A 27,563-nucleotide genomic window follows, 5' to 3' on the forward strand; every position below is an offset into this window, starting at 1 on the left:
CTCACATACAGAAAGGAGGCAGCAGACACCCTGCAGAGAGCCCTTGCTGGGACAAGCTTGAACCAGCTTTGCCTCTCATGCATCAAGTCACTTCAGGTAGTCATTTATCACGCAGGATCTGCGTTTCTTCTAAAAATTAGGGAACCGCATTAATGTATTTCCAAGGGATAGCAAGAAAAAAACGCTATATCCACAGAGACTAAAACAGTGCCTGACAGATAGTAGGACTCAATATTTGCAGGATGGATGGGAGAGAATTTAATCCCAAGCAAACTGCTGATCACAGGATTTAAAACTCAGAAGGTCCCAGTGTTTCTCAGGCCCAGAGAACTTCTGACCTGCCAAAAATCAGAACTGAGAGTACAATTCAAACTTCTGAGTTCCAGTGATCATCTTTATTGGATTCTTGGTAAAAATGCAAATTTATGACTAAATCTGTGTTGTTTCCTATAATTCTAAATTAATATCTCTAGAACTGGTTCTGAAGAGGAAGTTGCATATCTGTATGATGTTCAAAAACGGCTACACATTTTCAGCTTTTTATAACATGGAAAAATATAGAATACGCCTCTAACAGTTAATTTCTATTTTTTTTAACATTCCTCAAGATTCCTAGCAAAAAGGCTCACTAAGTCAAAGTTGACCCTTTATAGTTTCTTTCAACTCAAGATTGCTTTTTCTTTATCGATGTCTTCAGACAGTTTTGTATTCCCGAACAATGTGCGAGCCCCTCCATGGGTGTAATACATATGGGTGGTTTTTATTTTTGGAATCAGGGTTGTCTTTTTCACACATACAATCATCTCTGTATACATTACTCAGTGCCCATTCCATGCTAATCAAGGACAGTAAGTGTTTGTAACATCACCTATAATTATTCTTTCTGCCTTCTCCCATGAAAGAACCGCATTTAAGAGTTCTTACAGTCAGGAACAGAGACTCAGCAGGAATTAAAGAGATATGAAAGTCCTTCTCATTTCTGTAGCCATAAATATCAAGCAAACTTACCGTCACAGACGCAAATTCATAATTTTTATAACATTTCACTCAAAATGCCTTATACTTTGTGGAAATGTCATAAGGAACTTCATAATTCTTTGCAAATTCAGTGAATAATTGTCACTTGATTAACATTGTTTGAACCTTGGCCTACTATATTTTAGCTTCTATAATCTACTAGACTTTCACAGTTTTTGTTCTAAGAAGATACATAACCGTGGTGTTTTGTACTGGGTCCATCAGAGGAATCTATATGGAATGGATTCTATTTTTGGTGGTATCAAAATTATAACGATCTCCAAGGAGACTGAAATTTGAGCATCTCAAATATTCAGTACCATCTATTTTATGGTAAAGGTAACTTCTAATGTACTCACAGTCACCCATCTGGAAATACTCATTGGGATATTCTAATCAGTAAGACCTCTTTTCAGATAGGAAATCTGGCTTAAGAAACAAAGTGGATCAAATTCCCAGGACTCTGCTGTCTGGCCACTTCTGACAGGCACATGGCCAGCCACATCCCTTCTATGATCCTGGCATTTTGGAAACCAGGTAAAGTGCTGCCTTATTTCTATTGACTGCTGCTCCCTATTTGATCAGGTTTGCTATTATAAGATTTTAATATTATACCTGAAGTTGTGTAATATCACTTGAAGGAAGACCATTGTACTAGTTTCCTATTGCTCTATAACAAATTACCACAAACTTAGTGGCCTAAAACAACACAAATTTATTATCTTATAGCTCCGGAGGTTGGAAATCTAAATGAGTGTTAAGGGACTAAAACCAAGGGGCCAGTAGGACTGGTTCTTTCTGGAGGCTCCAGGGGAGAACCGATTCCTTGCCTCTTCCAGCTATTAGAGGCTGCTGGCCTTCCTTGGATCCTGGCCCCATGAATCAAATCTCTGCTCCAGTTGTCACGTCGTCACCTTCCCCCACAGTAACTGTCTTGCTTCTCTCTTATAAAGATGATAGTAATTATACTTAGGGCACATCCAGATAATCCAGGATAATCTCCCTATCTCAAGATCCTTAACTTGAGCGCATCTGCAAAATCCCTTTTGCCATATAAGGTAACATATTTATAGACTCAGGATTAGGACATGAATATCTTTGAAGGCAATTATTCAGCCTACCGCAACTGCGATGTTAAAGATGGCTATTATCAACTCTACAGCAACCACTAAAATAAAACTAAACAAAGAGTTATAGCTAATAAGCCAACAAAGCAGATAAAGTTGAATCATAAGACATATGCAAAATCCAAAAGAGGCAGAGAAAGAGGGAAAAGAAAACAATAGATAGGACAAATAGGACACAAATAGCAAGATGATAGATTTAAGCCTAACCACATCAACAGTTCAATTAAATGTAAATTGTCCAAACACTCCAATTAAAATGTGGAGATAACAGATTGTATAAAAAAGTAAGATTCAGCTATATACTGCCTATAGGAAATGTATTTTAAATGTAAAGACACAAATAGGTTAAAAATAAAAGAATGGAAAAAAATATACCACGCTGACACTAATCAAAAGAAAGCTGGGGGGCCGGCACTGTGGCTTAGCAGTTAAGTGCATGCGCTCCGCTACTGGTGACCCGGGTTCAGATCCCGGATGCACACCGACACACCGCTTGACCGGCCATGCTGAGGCAGGGTCCCACATACAGCAACTAGAAGGATGTGCAACTATGACATACAACTATCTACTGGGGCTTTGGGGAGAAAAAGAGGGGAAAACAAAAGGAGGAGGATTGACAATAGATGTTAGCTCAGGGCCAGTATTTCTCAGCAAAAAAGAGGAGGATTGGCATGGATGTTAGCTCAAGGCTGATCTTCCTCACCAAAACAAAAAACAAAAAACACAGAAAAAAAACAAAAAAGAAAGCTGGAGGGCTGGCCCAGTGGCATAGTGGTGAAGTTCACGTGCTCTGCTTCAGTGGCCCAGGGTTCGCAGGTTCGGATCCCGGGCACGGACCTACGCGCTACTCATCAAGCCATGCTGTGGCAGGCATCCCACATAAAGTAGAGGAAGATGGGCATGGATGTTAGCCCAGGGCCAATTTTCCTCAGCAAAAAAGAGGAGGATTGGCAGCAGATGTTGGCTTAGGGCTAATCTTCCTCATTAAAAACAAAAGAAAGCTGGAATGTATTAATATCAAAGTAGATTTTAGAACAAAGAATATTACCAAGAATAAAGAAACTCATTTCACAAAGACAAATCAATCAATTCACCAGGAGGACAGAACAATCCTAAATGTTTGTGCCTCTAAAAACAGAGCTTTAAAATACATGAAACAAAAACTGACAGAAGTACAAGGAGAAGTAGACAAATTCACAATTATCGTTAGAGATTTCAATAACCCTCTCTCAATAATTGATAAAACAAATAGACAGAAAAATTAATAAGGCTATAGAAGACTTGAACTTCACAATCAATCAACTTAACCTAGTTGATATTGATACAACACTCCACCCCACAACAGCAGAATACACATTTTTTCCCCAAAGGCAGACAGAATATTCACCAAGACAGACCATATAATTGGGCTATGAAACAAAATCAAAGAAATTTAAAAGGACTCAAATCATACAAAGTGTGTTCTCTGGTCACAATGTAATTAACTTAGAAATAAATAACAGAAAAGTATCTGGAAAATCCCCCCAATATTTGTAAACTCTATAACACAATTCTAAGTGAGATATGAGTCAAGGAAAATATCAAAAGGGAAATTACAAAGTATTTTGAGCTAAATGGAAATGAAAACAGCAAAATTTGTGGGATGTCACTAAAGCAGAACTTTGTGGGGGGCAAATTTACAGCAATAAATGTCTATGTGATCAAAGAAAAAAGGTCTCCCACCTTAAGAAACTATAAAAACAAGAGCAAACAAAACCCAAGATAAGCAAAAGAAAGTAAATAATAAAGATCAGAGCAGAACTCAATGACACAGAAAACAGAAAAACGATAAAGAATATCAATTAAACAAAAATCAATTTCTTTGAGAAGATCAATAAAATTAATAAACCTCAAGCCAGATTGATCAGGAAAAAAAACAGAGAAGACAGAATTTACCAATATCAGAAATGAGAGAATTGACATAACTATACATTCTCCAAATATTAATATAATAATAGAGGAATATTATGAATGACTTTATGCCATTAATTTTGACAACTGATGGGATGAACAAATTTTTTGAAACATTATCTACCACAGTCCACTAAAGAAGATGCAGATAACCTGAATTTATAGTTTAAAATTTTCCCACAAAGAAAACATCAGGCCTAGAAGTTTTCATTTGTGAATTTTACCAAGCATTTAAGGAAGAAATAATACTAATTCTACCTAAACTCCTCCAGAAAATTGTAGAGGAAAGAATAGTTCGTAACTTATTTTATGAGGCTAGTATTACCCAGATACCAAAACCTGACAAAAACCTTACAAGAAAACTAACAGACCAACGTCACTCATGAGCACAGATGCAAAAATTCTAAACAAAATTTTAACAAATTGAATTCGGCAACATATAAAAAGGAAATAAATCATGAATATGTGGTATTTATCTCAGGAATGCGAAATTGGTTTAACATTCAAAAATAAATCAATATTCAATATATTAAACTAAAAAAGAGAAACTATATGATTATGTCAATAGAAGCAAAAAAAAAGCAGTTAACATCATACTTAATAGTGAAAGACTAAATTCTCCTGTCCTAAGATCAGGATCAAGAAAAAAATATCCACTGTCAACAGTTCTATTCAACATTGTGCTGAAGGTTCTAGTCAGTATAATCAGGCAAGAAAAAGAAATAAAAGGCATCAGACTGGAAAGGAAGAAATAAAACTGTCTTTATTCACAGATGACATACTCACTAATATAGAGAACCCTATAGAATCTACAAAAGAAGTTACTAGAACTAATAAGTGAGTTTAGCAAGGTTTCAGAAAAAAAGATCAAAATCCAAAAGTCAGGTTAATTTCTATATATTTGCAAAGAACAATTGAAATTAAAAAGCAATATTTACAAAAATATTTCAAAACACATGAAATACTTAGGGATGAATCTGACAAAAGATGTGCAAGACCTTTACACTGAAAACTACAAAACATTGCTGAGAGAAATTAAAGAGGACCTAGATAAATGGAAAGATACACAATGTTCATGGAACAGAAGACTCAATGTTGTTAAGATTACAGTTTTCCCCAAACTGATTTATAGCTTCAAGGCAATCACAATCAAAATTCCAGCAGACGTTTTTTGTAGAAATTAGCAAGCTAATTAAGAGTTATATAGAAATGCAAAGGGCCTAGAATAGCCAAAACAACTTTGAAAACAACTTTGAGTAGTCAAAAGATCAAAGTCACTACCTGACTTCAAGACTTATTCTAAAGCCACACATAATCAAGACAATGTGGTATTAGTCTCAGGACGGACAAATAGGTCAATGGAACAGCACAGAGAATCCAGAAAGAGGCACATATATATGGTTAATTGATTTTCTACATGAGTGCCAAAGCAGTTCACTGGAGGACAGATAGTTTTTAGTAACCCTTGGTGCTGGAACAATTGTATATCCATATGCAAAAATGAACTTTGATTCATACTATGAAATATATATAAAAATTAATTCAAAATAGATCATAGATCTAAATATAAAACGTAAAATTATAAAACTTCTAGGAGAAAAATCTTTATGACCTTGGGTTAGTCAAAGATTTCTTAGATTCAACACCAAAAGCACAATCCATAAAAGAAAAAAAAACTAGATAAATTGGACTTCATCAAAATTAAAACTTCTGTTCTTTAAGAGACACTGTTTAGAGAATGAAAAGACAAGCCATAAACTGGAATAATATGTTTGCAAAATATATATCTCATAAAAGACTTGTTTCCAGAATATAGCACTTTAGAAACTCAGTCATATGACCATAAACAATTTGATGAAAAATGAGCAAATGACTTGAACAGACACTTTGCCAAGAAGCTCTGCCAATAAGCATTTTAAAAAGATGCTCAAGATCATTAGTCATTAGGGAAATACAAATTAAAACCACAATGAGATATTCCACACACTTTAGAATGTCTAACAAGCCTGACATACCAAGTGTTGGTGAAGATGTGGAGAAACTGGAATGCGCTCATACTTTGCTGGTTGGAATGTAAAGCAATACAACCTCTTTGGCAAACAGTTTAGAAGGTTTTTTTTTTCTTTTTTTTCAAAGCCCCCAGTACATAGTTGTATAGCATAGTTGTAGGTCCTTATAGTTCTTCTATGTGGGATGCCTCATCAGCATGGCTTGATGAGCAGTGAGTAGGTCTGCACCCAGGATCCAAACCGGTGAACCCCGGGCTGCAGAAGCAGAATGTGCAAACTTAACCACTACGCCACTGGGCCAGCTCCCTAGAAGTTTCTTAAAAAGTTAAACATACACTTACCTTCTTACCCAGCCATTTCACTCCTAGGTACTTACCCAAGAGAAATGAATGGGAATATCCATACAAAAACACAGATATTGAGAGCAGCTTTATTTGTAATAGCCAAAACATGTGAAACAACCTAAGTGTCCATCAACAGTTGAATGGGTAAACAAATTGTGGTTTATCCATACAATAAAATACTACTCAGCAATAAAAATGAACGAACCAGTGATACATGGTACAACGTGGATGAATCTAAAAGGAATTATGCTGAGTGAAAGACACCAGACATAAAAAAGGATATACTGTATGATATACAGAGAATTTTAGGCAGAAGTCTGAAAATGCAAACTAACTATAGTGACAGAAAGTAAACCATTGATTGCCTGGGGGTGAGAGAGCAGGAGTGAGGGATTACAAAGGGGCATGGGGAAACTTTGGGGGATGTTGGATGTATTTATTATTTTGATTGCAGTGATGGTTTCACAGGTTTATACATATGTCAAAACTCATCCGAGTATATACTTTAAGCATGCAGTTTATTGTTTGTCAATTATATCTCAACAAATCTGTTTTACAAAAAAATCCTCTTGAAACATTCTCCGCCTCCAAAATCTTCTACGGATAGGAAAGAAGTTTAGAACGCTGTCTGTCTCCCAGCAGGACAAAATCTCTAATGCCCTCTTCTGATGTAGCCAAGCTGAATAATGAAAAAAAAACTACATCTCAGAGAGGAAAGCTAGGAGCTACGGGGAAAACTGGACTGAGAAACTACTCCCAGGTGAAAGAATCACAGTCTAAGCATAGAATGTTCCCCACTCCAGGGTAGGAGTCCTTCCAGCGGCTTCCAGTGGGATTGCGGAGTTGCGATGGACTCTACCTGGTGCCAGGTGACTTACTGTGCACCTCGCAGGGAGAGGACTACACTGTCCACACCTGACTGACATCAATCTTGGCCATTTAACTTGTTCTTGCCACTGAAATGTGCGAGAAGGGATATACACCAATTCTGAGCAGAAGCTTTAACAGAGCCCATGCTTTGGTGATTTTTCTTTTCCATCTGCCACAAAAACAGCATTTCCAAGTAAGAGTTTTTCTTTGGGCTACACCCTGGGGAAAAAAGAAAAAAACATGTGGCACAGAGCAGTAGATGACACAAAACACGAGCAAAAAGTAAACTTTGATATTGTCTGAGATTACAGACATGTTAAGTTTGAGACGTCTCTGAAATATAAAAGTGGAGCAGTCAGGTGGAGGGTTGGATATGTGAGTCAGATATTCAGAGAACAGATCTGAGCTAGAGATAAAATTTGGGAGTTGTCAGCATCTAGACTGCATTTTAACTGTAGGAGTGGAAAGAATCACCTAGAGAAAGAGTGGAGAGAAAAAAAAGAGGTCCCAGAATAAGGTGCTTAGGAACACGAATATTTAATTGACAAGTAGAGGAAGATGAATCTGCAAAGGAGACAGAAATGGCCAAATATTTGGAAGAAAGCCACAAATGAGGTTTTTAATGTAATCCCACATTTGCTGTCCTCATTCTTTGTTCCTTCTGCCTCACCTCCTCCTCTCCAGCCTCGGGACTGCTGAGCGAGCCTTGGAACCTGCTGGGTCCACCTCCCACGTAAAGATAAATCTTCCTTTTACCTTGCTGGGTTTTAAGCACCATTTGGACAGGGACTATGCCTTCCTAATTCACCTCTGTATCTCCAGGGCTCAGTGACACTGCCTTGTCCATAGTGTGCATAGTGGGCAATGAACCCCACCTCTCAGGAGAGACTTACTACTCACCTGCCCATTCTTCACCTTGATCTTTCTCTTTAATTTTCTTTCCACCACATACCTATTCTATTCTGTGCTTAGGCTTTATCATTATGGTTTTTATAAATATTGAGTAGATACACAGAAGATTTATATGGGGGTAAAGTATAAAGAAGTACAATACAGTGAACATCTGTGTGTCAACCACTCAGTTTAGAAAAAGAACCTTACCATTAGCTTTGAAGTCCTTTTGTGCTTCTCCCCAACTCCGCTGCATTGCCTCTTTCCTTAAAGGGAACCAACAATCTGCATTTTGTGCTTCTCAGCAAAGTAGGAATAGAAGGGAACTTCCATAGATGATAAAGAGCATCTAGGAAATCTACAGATAACATCTGTGTTCCTTTGCTTCTTTCTATAAGTTTACTAAGTATGTTTGTATTCCTAAAAAATATGTTAGATTTTGCATATATTTTATCTTCATAGAAATAAAATTATACTGTATGCATTACTCTGTGATTTGTTCTTTGTGCTCATGATAGTGTCCCTGGGATTTGTCCGTGGTGTTGCATGGAGCTGAGAACCATTCATTTCTTCGTCTGTATTGTATTCTGAAGTATACCACAATTTATTTATCTTTTCTGCTTTAGCTGTATTCCATAAATTTTGACATGTAGCAATTTCATTATTGTTCAGTTCTAAGTATTTTTAAATATCAATTATGATTTTTATTTGACCCATGAGTTATTCAGAGATACATTTTTTAAATTTCCAAATACATAAAGATATTTTATGTACCTTTTGTTACTGACATTTCTTTGTTTTCAGAGAATATGGAGTATAATAGTGCTGTTCAGAAGTATAATGTGAGCCACATGTATAATTTTAAATTTTTTAATTGCCACATTAGAAGAGTAAAAATAAACAGGTAAAATCTATCTTAATAATGTATTTTATTTAACCCAATATTTCTAAATTATCATATAAATATGTAACCATAACAGGCATTTTAGATTTGTTTTGTACTGTTTTCAAATCTGGTGTATTTTACATACACAGCACATCTTAATGTGGGCTAGTCATACTTTAACTGCTTGGTAGCTACATGTGGTTAGTGGCTACCATATTGGACTATATAGGTTTACAGTATAACAATTGTTTAAAATTTACTTTCTGGCCTCGTATGTGGTCAATTCCATGTGAGCTGGAAAATAATTATGTATTTTTCCACTAATTGGCTACTGGGTTCTAAATACGTACCTTAAATCAATCTTATTATTTACTTTGTTTAAATCCTCTATATTTTTACTGAATTATTTGTCTGCTTGACCCTGGGTTGCTACATTACACATTACAGGAGGGCCATTCAGATAACCCCTGGGGTTGTGCAGTGTGCACTTCCCTGCCTTGTCTGGTGGTCCCCGATGGACATAATCTGTAACCGAGGGAGCTGTGTGGAGTGTGGACGTGACAGTACCTCCTCACAATTCTATAAAGTTTTGCTTTATATATTTTGAGGCTATTTTAACAGGTGCATATAAATTTAGAATATTCATGGTGAATTAACCTGTTATTATCAGCTCAGAATAATGACTTTTGTCTTAACGTCTACTTTGTCCAATGTTAATATAGTTATACATTTCCTTTTCTTTAATATTTCTCTGTTATATCTTTTCCAGAAAAAGGAAATCATTCCATGTCCTTTTGTTTTAGGAACGTCTCTTATAAAGCAGATAGCTAGGGTTTGTTTGTTTTTATAAAGTCTGTTTCTTTCTTTTTAATGATTTTAGTTTATTTACCATTATTGTGATTGTTATTTTAAGCTTTCTATTTCTCCTTCTTTTTCTGCACTATTTTCTCCCTTTGGGGTTTTTGGAAGTGGGAGATTGTTGGCATTTCATTTATTTTCCTAGTGCATTTTTCCTCTAATGGTATATTCTATTTCTATTGTTTTAGTTTGTTACTTTTAAATTTTATCATGTGTGCTTAATGAAGTCTAAAGTTAATATCTCGAACTCCGTTTGAATACATGCAGGACCAAAGAACACTGGAGCTCTAATAGTTGCCATCCCGATATACATTCTACATTTTGTCCAGTGTTCCAGTTCTATCCTTTCGTTAGCCCCTATTACACAGTCAAAACTATTATTTTATACAGATGATATTTGTTTATTACCTACATGCGGGGCTGGCTACATAATTTTCAAGACCCAGTGCAAAATGAAAATTTGGGGCCCCTTGTTGAAAAAGCTGGAAAGAAGCTTTTTCCTTTCCTTCAACATTGGTGTTTTATCTCTCAACTTGGTGTTTTAATGTTTTGTGTTTTAATGTCATACTCCCTTGGGCTCGGAGATTTCACGGGGTGGGTGGGAGCTCTCATGGGCACCCAGGGCCCCATGACTCAGCACATGCCCATGCCCAGGCCTGGGCCCCCACCCAAAGCAGAAGACAGCAGCAAATGCTAGGCAAGGGCAGGGGAGCGGGGATTTGAGAACCAGCCTGGGGAGGCAGGAAGGTAGCAGGAGGTAGGACTGTGTGTGATCTGAGGCTCCAAGGCCCCAGCACATGCACGATTGTACCATCAGACTTCACTTAAAAAAACACAAATTCGGGGGGGCCGGCCCAGCGGCGCAGTGGTTAAGTTCAAGCACTCCGCTTTGACACACGGGGTTCACGGGTTCAGATCCCAGGTATGGGCCTGTGCACTGTTGTCACGCCATGCTGTGGTGGTGTCCCATATATAAGAAAATGGAGGAAGATGGGTACAAATGTAAGCTCAGGGCTAATCTTCCTCAGCAAAAAGAGGAAGATTGGCAACGGATGTTGGCTCAGGGCCGATCTTCCTCACCAAAAAAAATAAAACAAAAACACAAATTCAAAGAAAAAATTATTAAGAATTTCTTGATGGTGATCATAGAGCATTAAACCTGAAGCACAGGGCCCCCTTCTGGACATGGGACCCTGTACAACTGCCCTGATCACATGCCCAAGAAGCAGCCCCTGCCTGTGCGTTTGCCGACTTCTTTGTTCACCGTTTCTTCTTGCATGCCTGACCTTCCTTCTGAGATCATATTCCCTACTGCACAGCATATTCTTCAGAAGCTCCTTTAGTAAAAGTCCTTTAGCTGGTGGTAAACGCTCAGATTTTATTTGAGTGTATTTTATTTCAGCCTCATTCTGAAAGACAGATTTGCTGGGTACCCAACTTGAGACTGATGGTCATTTTCTCATACGACTTTGAACATACTATTTTTCTGCCTTTGGCTTCCTTTATATCTGTTGGAGAATAAGATTTCAATATGTTTGGGCTCCTGTGAAGATAATCTGGTTTTTTTTTCTCTCCAGCTTCTTTTAAGATCTCTTTAACTTTGATGTTCTTCATTTTCACTACCAGGTGCCCAGATGTGAGATTTATTTTTATCTTGCTTGGAATCCATTGGACTTCCTAGATTTCTGGGTTGGTATTTGTCATCAATCTGGAATATGCTTCTCAAATATTGCTTCCTCCCCCTTTCTCACTCCTTTGCTTCTGAAATGATAAATAGATATGTATTAGATCTTTTCACTCTGTCTTCCATATATCAACTTCTATTTTGTATTTTCTATATTTTTGACTCCTTGTACTGCACTCTGTATAATTTCTTTGAATCTCCCTCTCAGTTTATTACTTCATTTTCCAGCTGTGAATAATTTTCTCTAGGACCATTCACTGAGTTTTTTGTTTCAGTTATTATATTTTTCATTTCTACAAGCTTGATTTGGTTCTTTTTCAAATTTCATTAGTCATGTAAATCAGTCTTTTATTTCTTCTAACATATTGAACATCCTTATTTTATATTCCGTAACTGAAAATTCAATACTTTAGAATTTGTGAGTTCGATTATGCTGTCATTTGTGTCTGCTCATTCTTCCTCTACTGGCTTTTTTTCTTTAGAGTTTTGTGATTTTTAAATTATGATCTCGGGCCGGCCCCACGGCTTAGCAGTTAAGTGCACGCGCTCCGCTGCTGGCGGCCGGGGTTCGGATGCTGGGTGCGCACTGACACACCGCTTCTCTGGCCATGCTGAGGCCGGGTCCCACATATAGCAACTAGAAGGATGTGCAGCTATGACATACAACTATCTACTGGGGCTTTGGGGGGAAAATAAATAAATAAAATAAAATCTTTAAAAAAAAATTATGATCTCATAAGACTTGAATCTTTATCTGTAGGAATTCTTTGAGTCTCAGGTTGAAGACAGGTTTCTCCCCAAAATATTGGTATTTTTCCTTCTAGGCCTCTGGAGGCAAGGTTAACCTAGCACCACTTGAAGACAATTTCTTAACATGAAGGTTTTTGGTGTGAATTCAGGATACAAATCTGCATTACGGTTGGTTTATGTCTACAAATTCTTGTGGGAGATTCACATTTTCCTCTCCACTTAGCACCAGAATTCAAAGCTGGCAATTTCCTTTTTGTTCTTTGAGAGGAGATGTCATCTGTGTTTTACTCATACCGAGAGTGGATTTCACACATACGCTGCATGTGTGGCTCTTTGAGGTGCAGCTATCTGAGTGAGTGTCCTCTTAGACTCTTCCTTTCTCTCCTGACTCAGGGCTGTGAAATGTAAAGCTCAAGTTCATCAGATTTGGAAAGTACTTTAAGGTGAGAGTTGGCCTCAATGTTATACTTATTGTTGGGGTTTTTCCTTTCACTTTATTTTTTTTAACTTTTAGTTTGGAAAAATTTTATATTTACAGAAAAGTTACAAAGACAGTACAGAGTTTATGTTTCCCTTTGGCCCATTTTTCATAGCCATGTCACATCTGTAAAAACTACGAAATTAACATTGGTATAATACAATTAACTAACCTATACACTTTATTCAGATTTTACTAGTTTTCCACTGGCATTCTTTTTCTGTTCTTTCATTTTCAGTTTTGCTCTCTGCGTCTTCCTGACTTTTTGTCCAGCTCACTGATGAAGTTTAAGGTTTTTTTTATAAGTAAAAAAAATAATATTTATTTTCAGTAGGAAAGTTGTCAAGGTACCTAGTCCCCCGCACTTCTGGAAAGAGAAGCCTGGGAGTTTTGTTTTTTTCAATCAGTTTCCCTCAAATGATATTCATAATCCTGGTTACCAAGTCAAATGTGTCTCCTTATGTTTGCATCCTTAAAATTATCTAGCCTAGAAATATAGGCAATATTTTTATTATGGCAAAAAAATGTTTAATAATATTATAAAAGTGAGACTACAATAGAGATCAACAGATAGGTTGAGAGTCTATTACAATACTCCAGGTGGGAGATAAAGTCAAGAATCTTAAGGAGGCTGTTGGTAGGGGGAAAGGAAGGGAGGTAATAGTTTGAGGCTCACAGAGGCAGCAGAATGTATAGAATTTTTTATTGAATGGATATGGTAGAGTAAGGAGAAGGAAGAGACAGAGATCACTCAGGGATTTCAAGCCAAGGATTTTGACTGTTGAAGGTTTTCGGAAGTCAAAAGGAAAGGCGAGATTGCAGGAGACGATGGTGAATTTGTTGGTTTTTTGTGTGTGTGTGAGGAAAATCAGCCCTGAGCTAACATCTGTTGCCAATCCTCCTCTTTTTGCTGAGGAAGATTGGCCTTGGGCTAACATCCATGCCCATCTTCCTCTACTTTACATGTGGGATGCCGGCCACAGCATGGCTTGACAAGTGGTGCACATGTCCACGCCTGGGATCCGAACCTGCGAACCCTGGGCCACTGAAGCAGAGTGCGCGAACCCAACCACTACATGACCGGGCCAGCCCATGAATTTGTTTTTTGATGTGTGGAATCTTTGGAGTTGATGAATCATTAGGGCGGAGATGGCCAACAGGCAGTTATAAATGAAAGTCACAAGTTTGAGAAAAGCAGTCAAAGCTAAAAGAAAGATGGTGATGATGGAAAACAAAGGGATTAGAAAGCAGAATAAGCAATGGAGAAGAATCATCTACATAGAAAATAAGAAGGATCATGGTGATTATAGAAGAGGGAAGAAGCCCTGATCAACAAGCATGCTTTTGCCACTACTTGTAATATTAAAAGGCTTAGTTTCAGTACCTCTGTGAAAAGTTCTCCTGAGTCTCCCTCACTTACCTCCACCCAGAGGATCACAAACTAAGTTTCAAGATCCATTGATATGGATTAAAATATGAAAAGGTTCTTTGTGTTTTCTTTTCAATGTTCTAATATGTTTTGTACTATACCACATCTCAGACATTACCCTCTACTTAATTTGGTTTGTCTCTCTCAGTATTTGAGATAAGTAAAAGGAAAATAAATCTAGCAGAAACCACAAAATAATGTGTTGATTTTACAGCATATCTCAACATATTTTCCATTTTTTAAGAAACAAAATATTGTCTAGTGTTAAGATTTAATCATAAACTTTGGAACCACATTTTATTTATTTATTTATTTATTTAACATTTTATTATATTTGTGACTCCACACATGTTGTTACTATTTCATGCAAAAATAATATTTGTTGTTACTATTTCATGCAATAATAATAGTAAAATAAATAATTCATGCTTAATAATATTTATTAAGCAAAATTTAAGCCTAAGAAAATACTTACCTTGTATGCACTGTTTGTTAATTACTGTTAACAGTTAAAAAGATATCTAGTAGCACTATATATATTGCTAAAGAGAATAAATAGACTAAGTTGCAAAATAATATTCTCTGAGCCAGGAACTGCAATTTAGGAAGAGTCTCAGTGGTAAGTCTTGACTCATTTGTCGGGTTTATGGTTTTCAGGGAATTGATGCTGATTTCACATCAGAAAAGCATCGAGCAGCTGCAGGAAACTCTTAGACAGAAGCTGCTGAATGATGATAACTGGAGGGAGAAGGTAACGATAATGTGGCCTTCATCAGCATGTGTCTTACTTGCTTTTTTAAAATTCTGTCCCTTTGCCAGACTATTCTACATAGACTTCTTTGCTTCTATGCACACTTTTGATTCCTTCTGGAGTTTCCAAGACCAAATATACTTATGATGTGTGTCTTTTCCAAAATATTAGACAATATAATGGGAAATAAAAAGATAGAATTTGAAATCTCGTAAGATTAAGATAGCTTTACTTCTCATGTAAAAGTGTAATTTTTACTTTTAAATATTTACCTTTTTCCCATAAAGCAACAGAATCTCCATTTGACCACATCCTTAAAAACAGGAGAATATTAATTTATTCTTACAATTTCTCTGCTTTTGAGAAGATAATATAAGAGAATGAAAAATGACTTAAAATCATTCAGTTATGAACTTTGGCAAAGTAAAATGAATATGTGTTTAGCTCACTATTTACAAAGAAAATGTTTTCTCTTAGAGTATGATAAAACTTCCATAGACTTTGTCTTTGGACTTTTCTATGTTTATCAAAGTTTCAACAATGAATATATATTACTTTCTTAATTTTTTTTTTTAATAATTTTATTTATTTATTTTCCCCCCAAAGCCCCAGTAGATAGTTGTATGTCACAGCTGCACATCCTTCTAGTTGCTGTATGTGGGACGCAGCCTCAGCGTAGCGGGACAAGCGGTGCGTCGGTGCGCGCCCGGGATCCAAACCCAGGCCGCCAGTAGTGGAGCGCGCACTTAACCGTTAAGCCACGGGGCCGGCCTTACTTTCTTAATTTTAAAGAATACAAATAGTATTTTTAAAATCGTGAGCCCAACCTCAGGCCGTGCACAGCTCTGGTCACTGAGGCTGCCGACGTCATCTCCCTGTCATAAACTTCTGCTGCTCGCCCTGGCCTTATCCTGCACCCCGGACCAAAGCCTTCCCAACTCTTTCCCTTCCCCTGATGGTACCTATCCCTAGCACTAGCCTTCTGCCTTAGTTTTCTGCTTATGTCTTAAATTTGCATCTAGAACTAGAGCTGGCTACTGCAATTCAGATTGCTTGACTGAGTCCTGACAACCTGTTTGGTTATTATCAGATGCTTCTCCTTGGTGACCAGACTCTATAACTTGTAACCTCAAGCAACAAGCAGTGGCCACCTGCAAACTAACATCTCTCCAGAACTCCCACTCTGCCATCCACCAGATTGAAACCCTTTACGTGCTGTTGCTAGCTCAGGTCAATTCTAAATTTGTCACATTCATTTCCAGTCTTCACACAGTTGGCCATACCCAGCCAGTACTGACCCTCTAAAAATCAGTGCCCTTCTCTTGCCCCCTTGCCAGCACATTCAGGCTATAACAAAAATGACTGCTGTAACAACAGTGCCATATGGGAAACAATTACACTTTGAGAATACAGACTAAAGTTGCTCTAAGTGTCTCATTCTTATTTTGTTTCATTTTGTAGCATGGGCTTTTTCTTTTCTTCTCTAAAGCCCACATGTCTTTAATTCTTTCTAATTTTTATTAGTCTCAATGTACTCCATTGGCTAGTCTACTCATATTCACTTCCCCCGTCTTTACGAATCCATGTGTAAAATTACAAGAAGATGATCAACCTAACTAGCAATTCAAAAAAGGTGAATTAAAACAATGAGAGATTATTTTTTTATTCCTCCAATTGATAGTGGTTTTTCATTCTTACTCTTTAAGGGACTAGAAATTACAGCAACCTTTTGGAGAGCAGCTTGGCAATATGTATGAAGAGATACTGTAAATGTCCCATCTTTTGACTCAGAAATTTCACTGATGGAATTAATGTGGATAGAGATTCACAGATCCTTTCCTTCCCTCAAACTTCTGAGTGTCTCTTAGACCAATAGAGTGAACTTTCCTGCCTTTGTTTGTGCAGAAGTTCCTCATCTCCACGGTCTCACCCCATGAAGGACTTTCAGATACAATCTACTGCAGAAGAAGTTTACGTTCATGATCCACTCTAGTACTGCTGCTCACTGTACCCTGTCCTTAAGGTGCTGACACAGCAAGTAGAACAAGTTAGAGTTAGCGTCTGACCATATGAAAATATTATGTTCCTCCTTTATGCAGTTAATGTGATGATGAAAATAAACCTAGGCAAAATTCTCTAAATTCTTACTAAGACCATGATATCTTTCTAATACATTAATTATATCACAGATGTACTTTGGCATGTATAATTTTCTATAATATAAATGGACATTTCATTTTATTGAGAGGACATGATTTCTTGTTAATAAATCTTATCATTTAGCTTAGCAGTAAATCAAGATTCAGGCCAGTAAAGCCAGGGAATGATAATTATGTCTTGGCTGTGTTAGTTATTGAGACTGTGAATAAAAAGTTCCCTAAAAGTTCTTTCATGAGAAAGGAGAATCGCTAATATGACATTGTCATCTCTTTCTTGGGTCACTGTGCCTTTGCGTAGGGATGAAATGTTCCCTTTACAAATATATAATACACATATTAGAATAAACTTTATAACTTAAATGCTTTTAACATTCAAAAAGAGTAGATAGCAGTTTGTGCCTGTGCTTAATTATTTTAGAGTATGTAAAAAGTACATAATAGAATCAAAAGTTGCTATGCAACAAGGATGGCACATTTTAAAATAATTGCATATTTACTAATTGTCATGAATTTTAGTTTATTTGAAGTATTGCTTTGATGTGAAGAAAGCAAATTAATGTTCATGCTGAACATTTAAGGTTCAAAATGCACAGTGTTGTTACTTTTCAGTTAAAATTTTGTAATTAAAACTCTTCTATAGACAGACTGCGTACAGTAAGTGATAGTCATTTACTGACTATCTCTTTGTAGTGCCGTAAACAATTCCAAACAAATATTTTCTTAGATTATTACTAAGATATAACATTCAGGAACATTTTAGAATTGTACTATTGACCTCATTTTAAATAGTACATAGAGCTTTTACAAACCAATAGTTAAACAAACAAAACCTTAATTCCTAGTTGAGCAACTGGATTGACAGTGAAAATGCAGGGGGGGGGGGAGTTTAATTTAAGAAATAGTCAATTCCAACATTTAAGGAAGGCAAAAAAAAAAAAAAAATTTCAAATTCTTCTTCAAAATGGAAAAGCCAAATGGCCTAATAATTCCTAATATATTTTAACGTAATGTATTAATGAAATTGAGAAGGGTAACTTGTAAAATAACAAAATTTGACAGGGATAAAGTCATTTACAAAATATCAATTTTCATTTATGCATAGTAAATGTATGGCTAAAAAGAATATTGAGGGTATGCTTTAATTTTTTAAATTATGCTATGTAATTTTCAAAACTGAATTAATAAAATCACAAAATTTTAGATCTGGAATAGCCTGCAAAGATCAACTGATTTAAACCCTTAGTCTAGACAGTAAAAATAGTCTCCACTATTAGAGTGTTTACTATGTGCCAGGCCTTGTGTTGAATGCTTTCCGTAAATGTAGTGTCAATAATTTTAACATTATTATTGCCATTTACACATGGAAAAAAATAAAGCTCAGAGAAGTTAGGTAATTTGCCAAAGTTATATAGCCATAAAATGAGAACTGATACAAACCTGAAAAAAAGGGGAGAGGGAGCTAAATACAAAATCCAAAACTTCTACATTTGGCCTAGATGGACTAACAGGAGCGAGATTTACCCTCCCTCCTGAAACAACTAAAACACCAGAGAAAAGATAGAAAACAATGGTTTCAAGACATTGGACATCAGGCAATGAAGGACAGTGATTCTTGGAGATAGGAGACAAACAAAGTGAGCCCTATGGTTGCCCTAACTTAATGCCTTGAAAGAAACATAAGGCCGTGGAGCAGGGAGTGGGAATCCAGGTGGAGTTTGGCGGATTCTCTGAGTTGAAGAGACCTTGCTGAGAGTCCAAGGAGATCAAGGTGGCTATAATTCACAGGATAGTGTTCCCAAGAGAGAGCTGCACAGAGAAAGAACACTGGAGATCTACAAAGAGTCCCCATTAAGTATGTGTTTGATGAGTGCATATGTGTGGGGAAACCACCCAAAGCCAGGGAAAGATCCATCTGAAAGGATTAGAGAGAAGAGTACCATATGCTCACACAAGGCCAGTAATAATGTCTCTTCCCACTAGCCAGACTAGAAAATCTATAATTCACAGGGCACTGGGTAGCATTCTCAGAAGAGTCTTGAACTAGCAGTGGGGAATAATTAGCCCTAGACCAAATGCTGAGCTGGTCCTGCCTAAAAAATTTTAAAAGGAAGACCTGAAAAAAATCAAAATCATTCCAAGAAATTTAACTGCATCCCAGAACAGAGTTCAAGAATATTCATAGGAATACAAAAATATCCAGCATCTAACAAGGTAAAATCACAATATCTGGCATCCAATCAAAAATTGCTGTGCATGGAAGGAAACAGGAAAATAGGACTCATAATGAGAAGAAAAATCAACGAATAAAAACTGACTCAGAAAGGCACAGATGTTAGAATTAGCAGACAAGGACATTAAAACTGTTATGATAAGTTGTTATGAGAGGTTTGGGGATTCGATCAGAGATGTAAAAGACACTTTCCAGTCCAAACAAATGGACTGAAGGTATATTTTATTATATAGAGGATAGTAAAGGCGATAGTCTGCAAACAGATCCGAATAGGTCAAATATTAAGAGGGAAAAAACATCAGCCCGACTGGAAAGGGAAAACATCCACATCGGCTGAAGAGAAATGACACAAATCAACCGGAAAGAGAAACACCAGGTTGACCGAAAAGAGAACACATCAAATCAATTACTTCATATCAAATCAATTACTTCACATCAAATCAATTACTCACAACATCCACGCCCCACTGCCGGGAGAGCCCTGTCAATCGACGCGGCTGGGCAAGGATCACACGTCCTGGGCAAGGTGTCCCTTCCACAGGTGGAACTCTCACTAGGCCTCAGCTTCCAGCAGTTTATATAAGCAGTCACAGAGTTTACAGAGCAAGCATCTAGTGTTCCCATGCACAAAATAGTTATCAGTGGCGTACGTGCACTGAGCCCCTTGGCTAACGTCCCAGCCCAGTAGTTGTGTACGTGCATTGTTCTCTTTGGTTATCGTCTTAGCCCGGCACAGATGGCCAGTCCATCCCACGCTACGACGCTCCAAGAGCCTTGAAATGTTACAACTTGCAACTCTCTCTGTGGGAGAAAGGCCAGTTCCCACCACACAGAAAGCAGCTTTGTATTTCTTTGTGTGCTGGTGGCTATAGGTCAATGGAGCAGCCAAACATGGCTGTACTCATGTCAAGACATAAGTGTATTCTGTATGTCAAAAAAACTAGAGAAAAAATTGACCATGTTAAGTAGAGATATTGGAAGATATAAAAAAGATCTAAACTGAACTTCTAGAGATGAGAACTACAATGTCTGAGATGAAAAGTACACTGGATGAGATTAATGACAGATTAGACATTCCAGAAGAAAAGTTTAGTGAACTTGAAGACACAGCAATAGAAACTATCCAAATGAAACAAAATAGAAGAGAGATTCAAAACAAACAAAGAGCATCAATAAGCTGTGAGACATAGTCAAGTGGCCTAATATATGTATAATTGAAATACCCAAAGGATGGGAGAGAGAAGAGGGAACAGAAAAAATACTTGAAGAATAATGGCTGGAAAAATTTAAAATTTAATTAAAACTATAAACCCACAGATTCAAAGAGCTCAACAAACCTCAGACACACCAAGGAAGGGATATTATAATTCAATTGCTCAAAAATAGTGATAAGAAAAAAATCTTAAAAGCAACCAGAGAATAAAAAGACATATTATATAGAGAGAAATTATATAAGGATGACAGCAGAGTTTTCATCATGAACAATGTAAGCAAGAAGACAGTGCAACTGAAAGTACTGAAAGAATGATGGGGGGTGGGAGGGATTGGTGGGTGCAGGGGGCAAGCTGCCTAGCTAGAATTCTATACAAAGTGAAAACATCTTTCAAATTTGAGAGCAAAAGAAAGACTTTTTCAGAAATGAAACTTTCTCTATAAAGAACCAGTTAGTAAATATTTTTGATTTGTGGGACATACCAAAGTCATGGGTTGTGGGACAACCAGAGTTGCAGCCATTCTTTGTCATTAAAAGCAGCCACAAACAATATGTAAATGGATGGGCATGGCTGAACTTAGTCTGTGGGCCAAAGTTTACCAAGCCCTGGTCTAAAAGTCCTCATTAAAAGACAGAGATTCTCATGCTGGATAAAATTGCAGGACTCTACTATATGTGGCCTACAAGAAATGCAATTTAATATAAAGAAACATTTTAACAAAAAGGTTAAAAGTAAAGGATGGAAAAAGATATGTAACACAAATGAAAAGAAAGCTAAAATAGCTATATTATTAGCAGATACTACTAGATGATAAAGGGATCAGTTCACCAAGAAGACATAATAATCCTAAATGTATTCACCTACTAACAGAGCTTAAAAATTAAGCAAAAACTGCTAGAACTGCAAGGAGAAATAGACAAATCCATAATTAGAGTCAGAGGTATCAATAGCTCTCTCTTAATAGTTGATACAAAAACGTGCAGAAAATCAGTAAGGATATATACTATGGAAAATACTATTAATAATTTATTTTTGAGATATATTGACAGCACTATTAGCAAACATGACTTAATTGATACTTGTAGAATTCTCCATTTAACAGCAGAATACACATTCTTCTCAAGTGCACATGGGACATTTGCTACAATAGATTATATTCTGGGGCATAAATAAGTCTCAATAAATTTAAAAGAATTCAAGTCATACAAAGTATTTTCTCTGACCACAATGGAATTAAATTAGAATTCATTAGCAGAAGGTTATCAGGAAAAATCTCCAAATATTTTGAAACAAAATAAATAGCAAGTCCCTGCCCTTAACCACTATGCTGAGTAGATGTGTGGGGAGACAGGAAGAACTAGACATGCCGAGCTATGGAGGCCACCAGAGACATGGAGTGTGCACACCCTCTCCACCTCGTAGTGGTTCTGTGATCTCTGTGAAGTACTTCACCTCTCTGGGCCTATTTCCTAATCTAGACAGTGGGAGTAATAACTATTATATGTTCTTCCCAGGGTTGTTGTAAGAATTGAATGAGTGAATATATGGAAATTGTCCTGTACCATGCCACCCTAGCTGGTATTAGGTACTCAGTGAACATTCCCTCCTTCCGTCATAATTTTACACAATTCTTGGCAGGACTTCAATACATATTCTGATTCCTTAGCATCGTTTTTTTTTTTTTTTAGTTATTATTACAAAGTATGTGTATTTAAATAATCATCTATTTTTATAATATATTTATTCAGGAGTTAATTCAGAAATAATCTGAAGTATTAGTTTTCAACAAATATTTGTTTTTAACTTTTGGAAAATAGTGTAAAATTTTATTTTTAGGACATATACTTTCAAAAATGATATACGTACATCAAATATAAACAAATAATCTAATTTCTACTTTGGCATCTGAAATTCCCTTGGTTTTAAAGGGGTTACCAAGTAATAAGTGGTTATGTTATAACATGATGTCTGGCTCCACAGACAGCTAGAAAAGGATATAAATATCAACCACAAAGACCTCACTTGGAAAATAATTAGTGAAAAGATAGTATTTTGCACATCAGTATTAGACACAGATGTTATAAAACACTAATTTTGCATTTCAACAACAAATATGAAAGGAATTAAAAAAGGATATACTCAGAATGCTCTGGAGTCACCAGGAAGCCTTCACCAAGGAGGGAGAGCGGGCTAGAGGAGGATATGGATAAACAAAAAGCACAAAGCATTAACACCTGGAATGTGTACACAGATAATAATTGACTTTGTGCAACTCTTGAGCTCATATATTATTCATGCTTTCTTTTTCAGAAATCAGAATTTCTCCATTTACTGTAAAAACTAATATTAGTTATTGTATAAAGAAGCTCATATTTTATATATGCACCATCACCAAATTCTTTATTTTGCATAAACGGAAGTCCTGCCATCTAGGACATTTTAAACGAACAGCTCCTATCAACATGTAAAAAACATAAATAGGACAACTTGGCATGAATTCATCTTCTCAATGACAAATACTATACTGGCTTAAGTAAATCATCGTGCTTGTGGGCTCATCATTTTTTCAAACTATTCGGATCATGAAGGAACCAGCAGTGTCATCTCTCTCTGCTGCAGTGCCAACACATCGGGACAGCTCTTGGCACCCAGTGCAGCTCTGTAAGTGTTTAGAAATCCCACCTGAAGCTCATCATGTTGCTTCTCTTTCTCAGGTTGTGCAAATTAGAAATCAAATTGGTAACAGAAAATCACTTTTCTCCCTCCTATCTACAGGCTTTTCTTTCCCACCTTCCATCTATTCCTTCCTTTTTTTCTCTCTTTACCTACAATAGTTCATTCCACAGAATAGTCCAAGGGCAAGAAGATCTCCTGCCTCCTGACTCAGGTAGAACAGAACATTCTACTCATTCAAGCAGTCAGCCACCCCTTTTCTTCCCTGAATGCTTCCTTTGTTTCATCTTCATCAAGGGACTCTTCATTAAAGAACTTCTTTTTTTTTTTTTTTTTTTTTTTTTTTTTTTTCATATTTTTTTTTTTTTTTTTTTTTTTGTGAGGAGATCAGCCCTGAGCTAACATCCGCCAATCCTCCTCTTTTTTTGCTGAGGAAGACGGCCCTGGGCTAACATCCGTGCCCATCTTCCTCCACTTTATATGGGACGCCGCCACAGCATGGCTTACCAAGCAGCGCGTCGGTGCGCGCCCGGGATCCGAACCAGCGAACCCCGGGCCGCCGCAACGGAGCGCGCGCACTTAACCGCTTGCGCCACCGGGCCGGCCCCAAAGAACTTCTTTTTTTAATAAGTTCTTCTAAAGTCCTTCTGTCATCTAATTTACAGTTTGTCCTGTCCCACCCAGTTTGTGTACATTCTTGTTCTCTTAATTTGAGCAATCAGTCCATATTTTGAAAGGTGTCTTTTTTCCTGAAATAACTATTTGGCTCTCCCAATTAACCACATGAGGAATTTTTTTGAAAACTTGATATTTTAGTACTTCGGCGCACACTTTTCTTGAGCTTCTCAAAAAATGTTTAGTCGTTTTTTTTTTTTTAAATAGTGTCAAGGTATCTTGTGGGCTATTAACTCTTAAGGTTAGTCCTTGCAGTTTTACCAAATGTTTTGCATTTGTTTTCCTCATTTCATGTGTTCTAGACTTTATTCCAGTGTGGCTGGGGCACAGTGATCAAAAGGGGAAAGTGGTGGAAGTCAGGTTGGAGAAGTCCAGGCTGCATAGACGGTGTTCAGGTTGTGCCCTGCACAATAGCACAGGCCAAGGGAGAGAAGGGAGCTGGACTCCAGCCTGTGCTCTGCTCACCAAGTCCTGTGCCGCACATAAGGCTGTGTTCATCTAAGGAAGGGGTGCTGTGTTGATTCACACACAGGTGTCACAGGGGCTGGTGGTGCCCAGTAGAAGATCATGTATTGGAATTTTGATTTTCTACTAATGCATTGAGAAACCACTAAGAAAGAATAAAAGAATCCAATTTATGTTTTGTAAAGAACACTCTGCTGTGTGGATCATGGATTGGAGAGAGGCGGGAGTGGAAAGTAAGGAAGCCAGTCAGGAGGCGATGGTAGTCAGAACTAGGGTGGCAGAAGTGGAGATGTAGAGAAATGGATGGATTTAAGGCATCTTTTGGAGGCAAATGAGCAGGACTTGGTGCTGGATTAGGTGTGGAGGGTAAGGGAGAGAGAGGTGTGAAAGATGATGCGCCAGTTACTGACTTGAATAACTAGATGGATGGTGGTGCTGTGTCCTGGGATGGGGAGGGCTAGGGAAGGAACAGATGGGGAGGGGGTTGTACCAAGATTTCTGGTTCAGCAATTTATTTGAGACACCTGTGAAGCATCTAAATGACTACCAGGAGGCAGGTGGGTATAAGTACCTGGAATTCAGAAGAACATCTGTTCATTTTTCTGAGCGCCCCTGATGCTTTCCTGGTCTTTAGCAGTCTGAGGGCAGCACATCTGAACAATTCTATCATGCTCCTAAATGATCATCAGTATCCTTTTCCCTAAACAATCCAGAAACTTATTTTGAGAGAGCCACAATAACTCCTTGCACTGAGTATAAACATAATTGTTTTCCCTTGGGACAAAACGCTCAGTCCCACACCCAGTGCAGTAAACCCGACCGACCCTACACTGGGGCTAGTCTTCTATCTGCATTTTATTTAATTTAAAGGGCTTCCTGCAAACTTTCTGTTTCCTGGTACCCTGGTTTCCGTGTTCCCCTGAGAAATTCAGGTTGACCTTTCTCCTTCTCCTCTTAGGTGCCTGAATCACAGAGTCCCGAGTTATTTGGCATTTACTCCCTCTTAGAATTTATAATCATGGCACTGTGTAAATCTACAGCGGGCCTGTGGCTGGGATTCCCCTCTCTAACCTCACTAGACGAACTCTCAGACCTGAGTGACTCCAGTCCTCACAGACTCGTTCTGTCTCTTGCTCCAGTAGGCAGAGCCAAAACCAATGGTTAAAAACCACACGGAGACAGATGTTGGCTCAGCTAAAGGAAAAACTGCCTAATGCTTAGCGCTTTCTGAAACTGGAAACGCCTGCTGTGGAAGGAGTGACTTATGGTTGCTGGTGGTGTTGAGGCACAGAGCAGACAATCGTTCGGGGCAGATTCCATGGTGGAGACTGAAGGCTCGAGGTATAGAAGTGATCTCCACCGACTATTGAATTCCTGCTTGTGCTAGAGCTTACACAGATGTTTCATGTCATTTCATCTTCATAATGACCCCCATGGGAACTAGTTATAATCCCACCAGGAGAGGTTATAGTCACAACTTAAGATCACACAACTAGAAAGTGGGAGAGCCAGGATTTAGAGCCAAGATTTAGACTCAACTCCATCTGAATCCAAAGCCCTTGTTTATTCTTTCTGCGGTTCACGGAAGCTTGAGAAATAAAACTAGGGGATTTCTAAGGTCCCTTCCAGCACTGTGCTTCTATCTGGGTCAAAATATGGATGCAGGCATCACTGCCTGTGTTTTCCTCCAGTCATTTCTGCCCAATCACATTAAAATGATAATCTGTGGCTCCATCAAGAAAGGACCATTTAAAAAACCAACATTTATACTTTGTATCCCCTCTGAGTTTTCAGTCTAAGGGCCTCAAAATCATTTTTTTTCTTACAGGGTTGCTGGCAAGGACTGAGTTTACAGTATAAATGTACAGAAGACTAAGCTTTTAGTATTTCTGAAAACTGTCATAAAATATTGTCCTAACTTTTCTACTCATTTTACAGATCTTGGAAGATCTAGAAATATTTGACTCAAGGTCAATTTTTCTGGCCCAAGTTCTGAGCCAGATTTTTTTTAATATTAGAATTAAAAAATTAATATTAGAATTAGAATCTTTTTTTAAATATTAGAGTCTGAAAATAAGCTTAATTTACCTATTTTAAGGTAAAATGGCTTTATATGTGTGTTAAATGCTATTTTCTAGATTGAAGCTGAACTCGCCAAGGAAAGGGCCCGACATTTAGTTGAGTTTGAGGAGCAAGCTCTTCTCTTTAAGGAAGAAGCTAAACTGGAACTTGATATTGAAAAGGAAAAACACCAAGAAATAATCCAAAAGTATAAGAAAGAACAAGAGGAACTACACATGCAGGTCTGTCACTATGATGCTCATCATTATTGAATGGGTCTGAAACTATAGACGTTGGTGATTTCCTCCTGAGAACGCTGTGTATTCATGACTCCAGCAGCTTTCCTCATGTCATGGTGCCTTAGTTTTAGCCACATGGCTAGAATGGTTTGGCTATTCTCCAGAATGAATAACTGTGATAAATTATACAAACATACAATTCAGCCACGTATGGAATTTTTTCCTACAAAAATATACTTATTTTTAAAACAGCATAAATTATATAACTAATAATTAGTGTGGTTAGATAGTCCAACACCTCAAATATCCACCATCAAAAGATAATGAGTTGTTTTACATAATTAAAATTTTACCAATAACTAAAATCTATCCCCTTTAATTGCAGATATTTTCAATTCTAAGTATTTTTGAATGAAGAAAAATATTTTAAATGTAATCACACTTCCATAACTTCTTAAACAGTGTGTCCTAAACATAATTTAAGGTTTTGTTAAGGTTCCCCGGTTTTTATAAGACCTGACCAAAGAATATATGCACTTGTGTGTGTATGTGTGTGTATATTAACCAAAACCCAGTGGGGAAACCATATTTTGAATAAACTCAGTAAGAGTCTGTGTAAATTAAGCACCAAGTGAGGTTTAATGGCCTCTACTTTGGTGTACTGGGCATATGGCAGAAACTTTTCAATAGTTCACTGTGAACAACAGGCAGGGCCAGCTCCGTGGGTGTGTGACAAGTACAGCACCACAGGGCCCCACACTCAGACAGGCCTCATGCTTCAGGTTTAATGCTCTGCAAATACT

The 27,563-nt window shown here is 37.4% G+C and overlaps 1 protein-coding gene across 1 annotated transcript in view; it reads left to right on the forward strand.

Annotated features, from left to right (window-relative positions):
* The window catches only part of LEKR1 (leucine, glutamate and lysine rich 1), a 185,409-nt gene that overhangs the window by 139,707 nt on the left and 18,139 nt on the right, over nt 1–27,563 (forward strand). The window contains exons 10-11 of the mRNA XM_058556444.1: nt 14,951–15,044; nt 26,599–26,763. Of these exons, the coding sequence (XP_058412427.1) occupies nt 14,951–15,044; nt 26,599–26,763 (259 nt within the window). The remainder of the gene's footprint in view (nt 1–14,950; nt 15,045–26,598; nt 26,764–27,563) is intronic.

The sequence above is a fragment of the Diceros bicornis genome, chromosome 15, assembly GCF_020826845.1.
Source record: "Diceros bicornis minor isolate mBicDic1 chromosome 15, mDicBic1.mat.cur, whole genome shotgun sequence".
Lineage (NCBI taxonomy): Eukaryota > Metazoa > Chordata > Mammalia > Perissodactyla > Rhinocerotidae > Diceros > Diceros bicornis.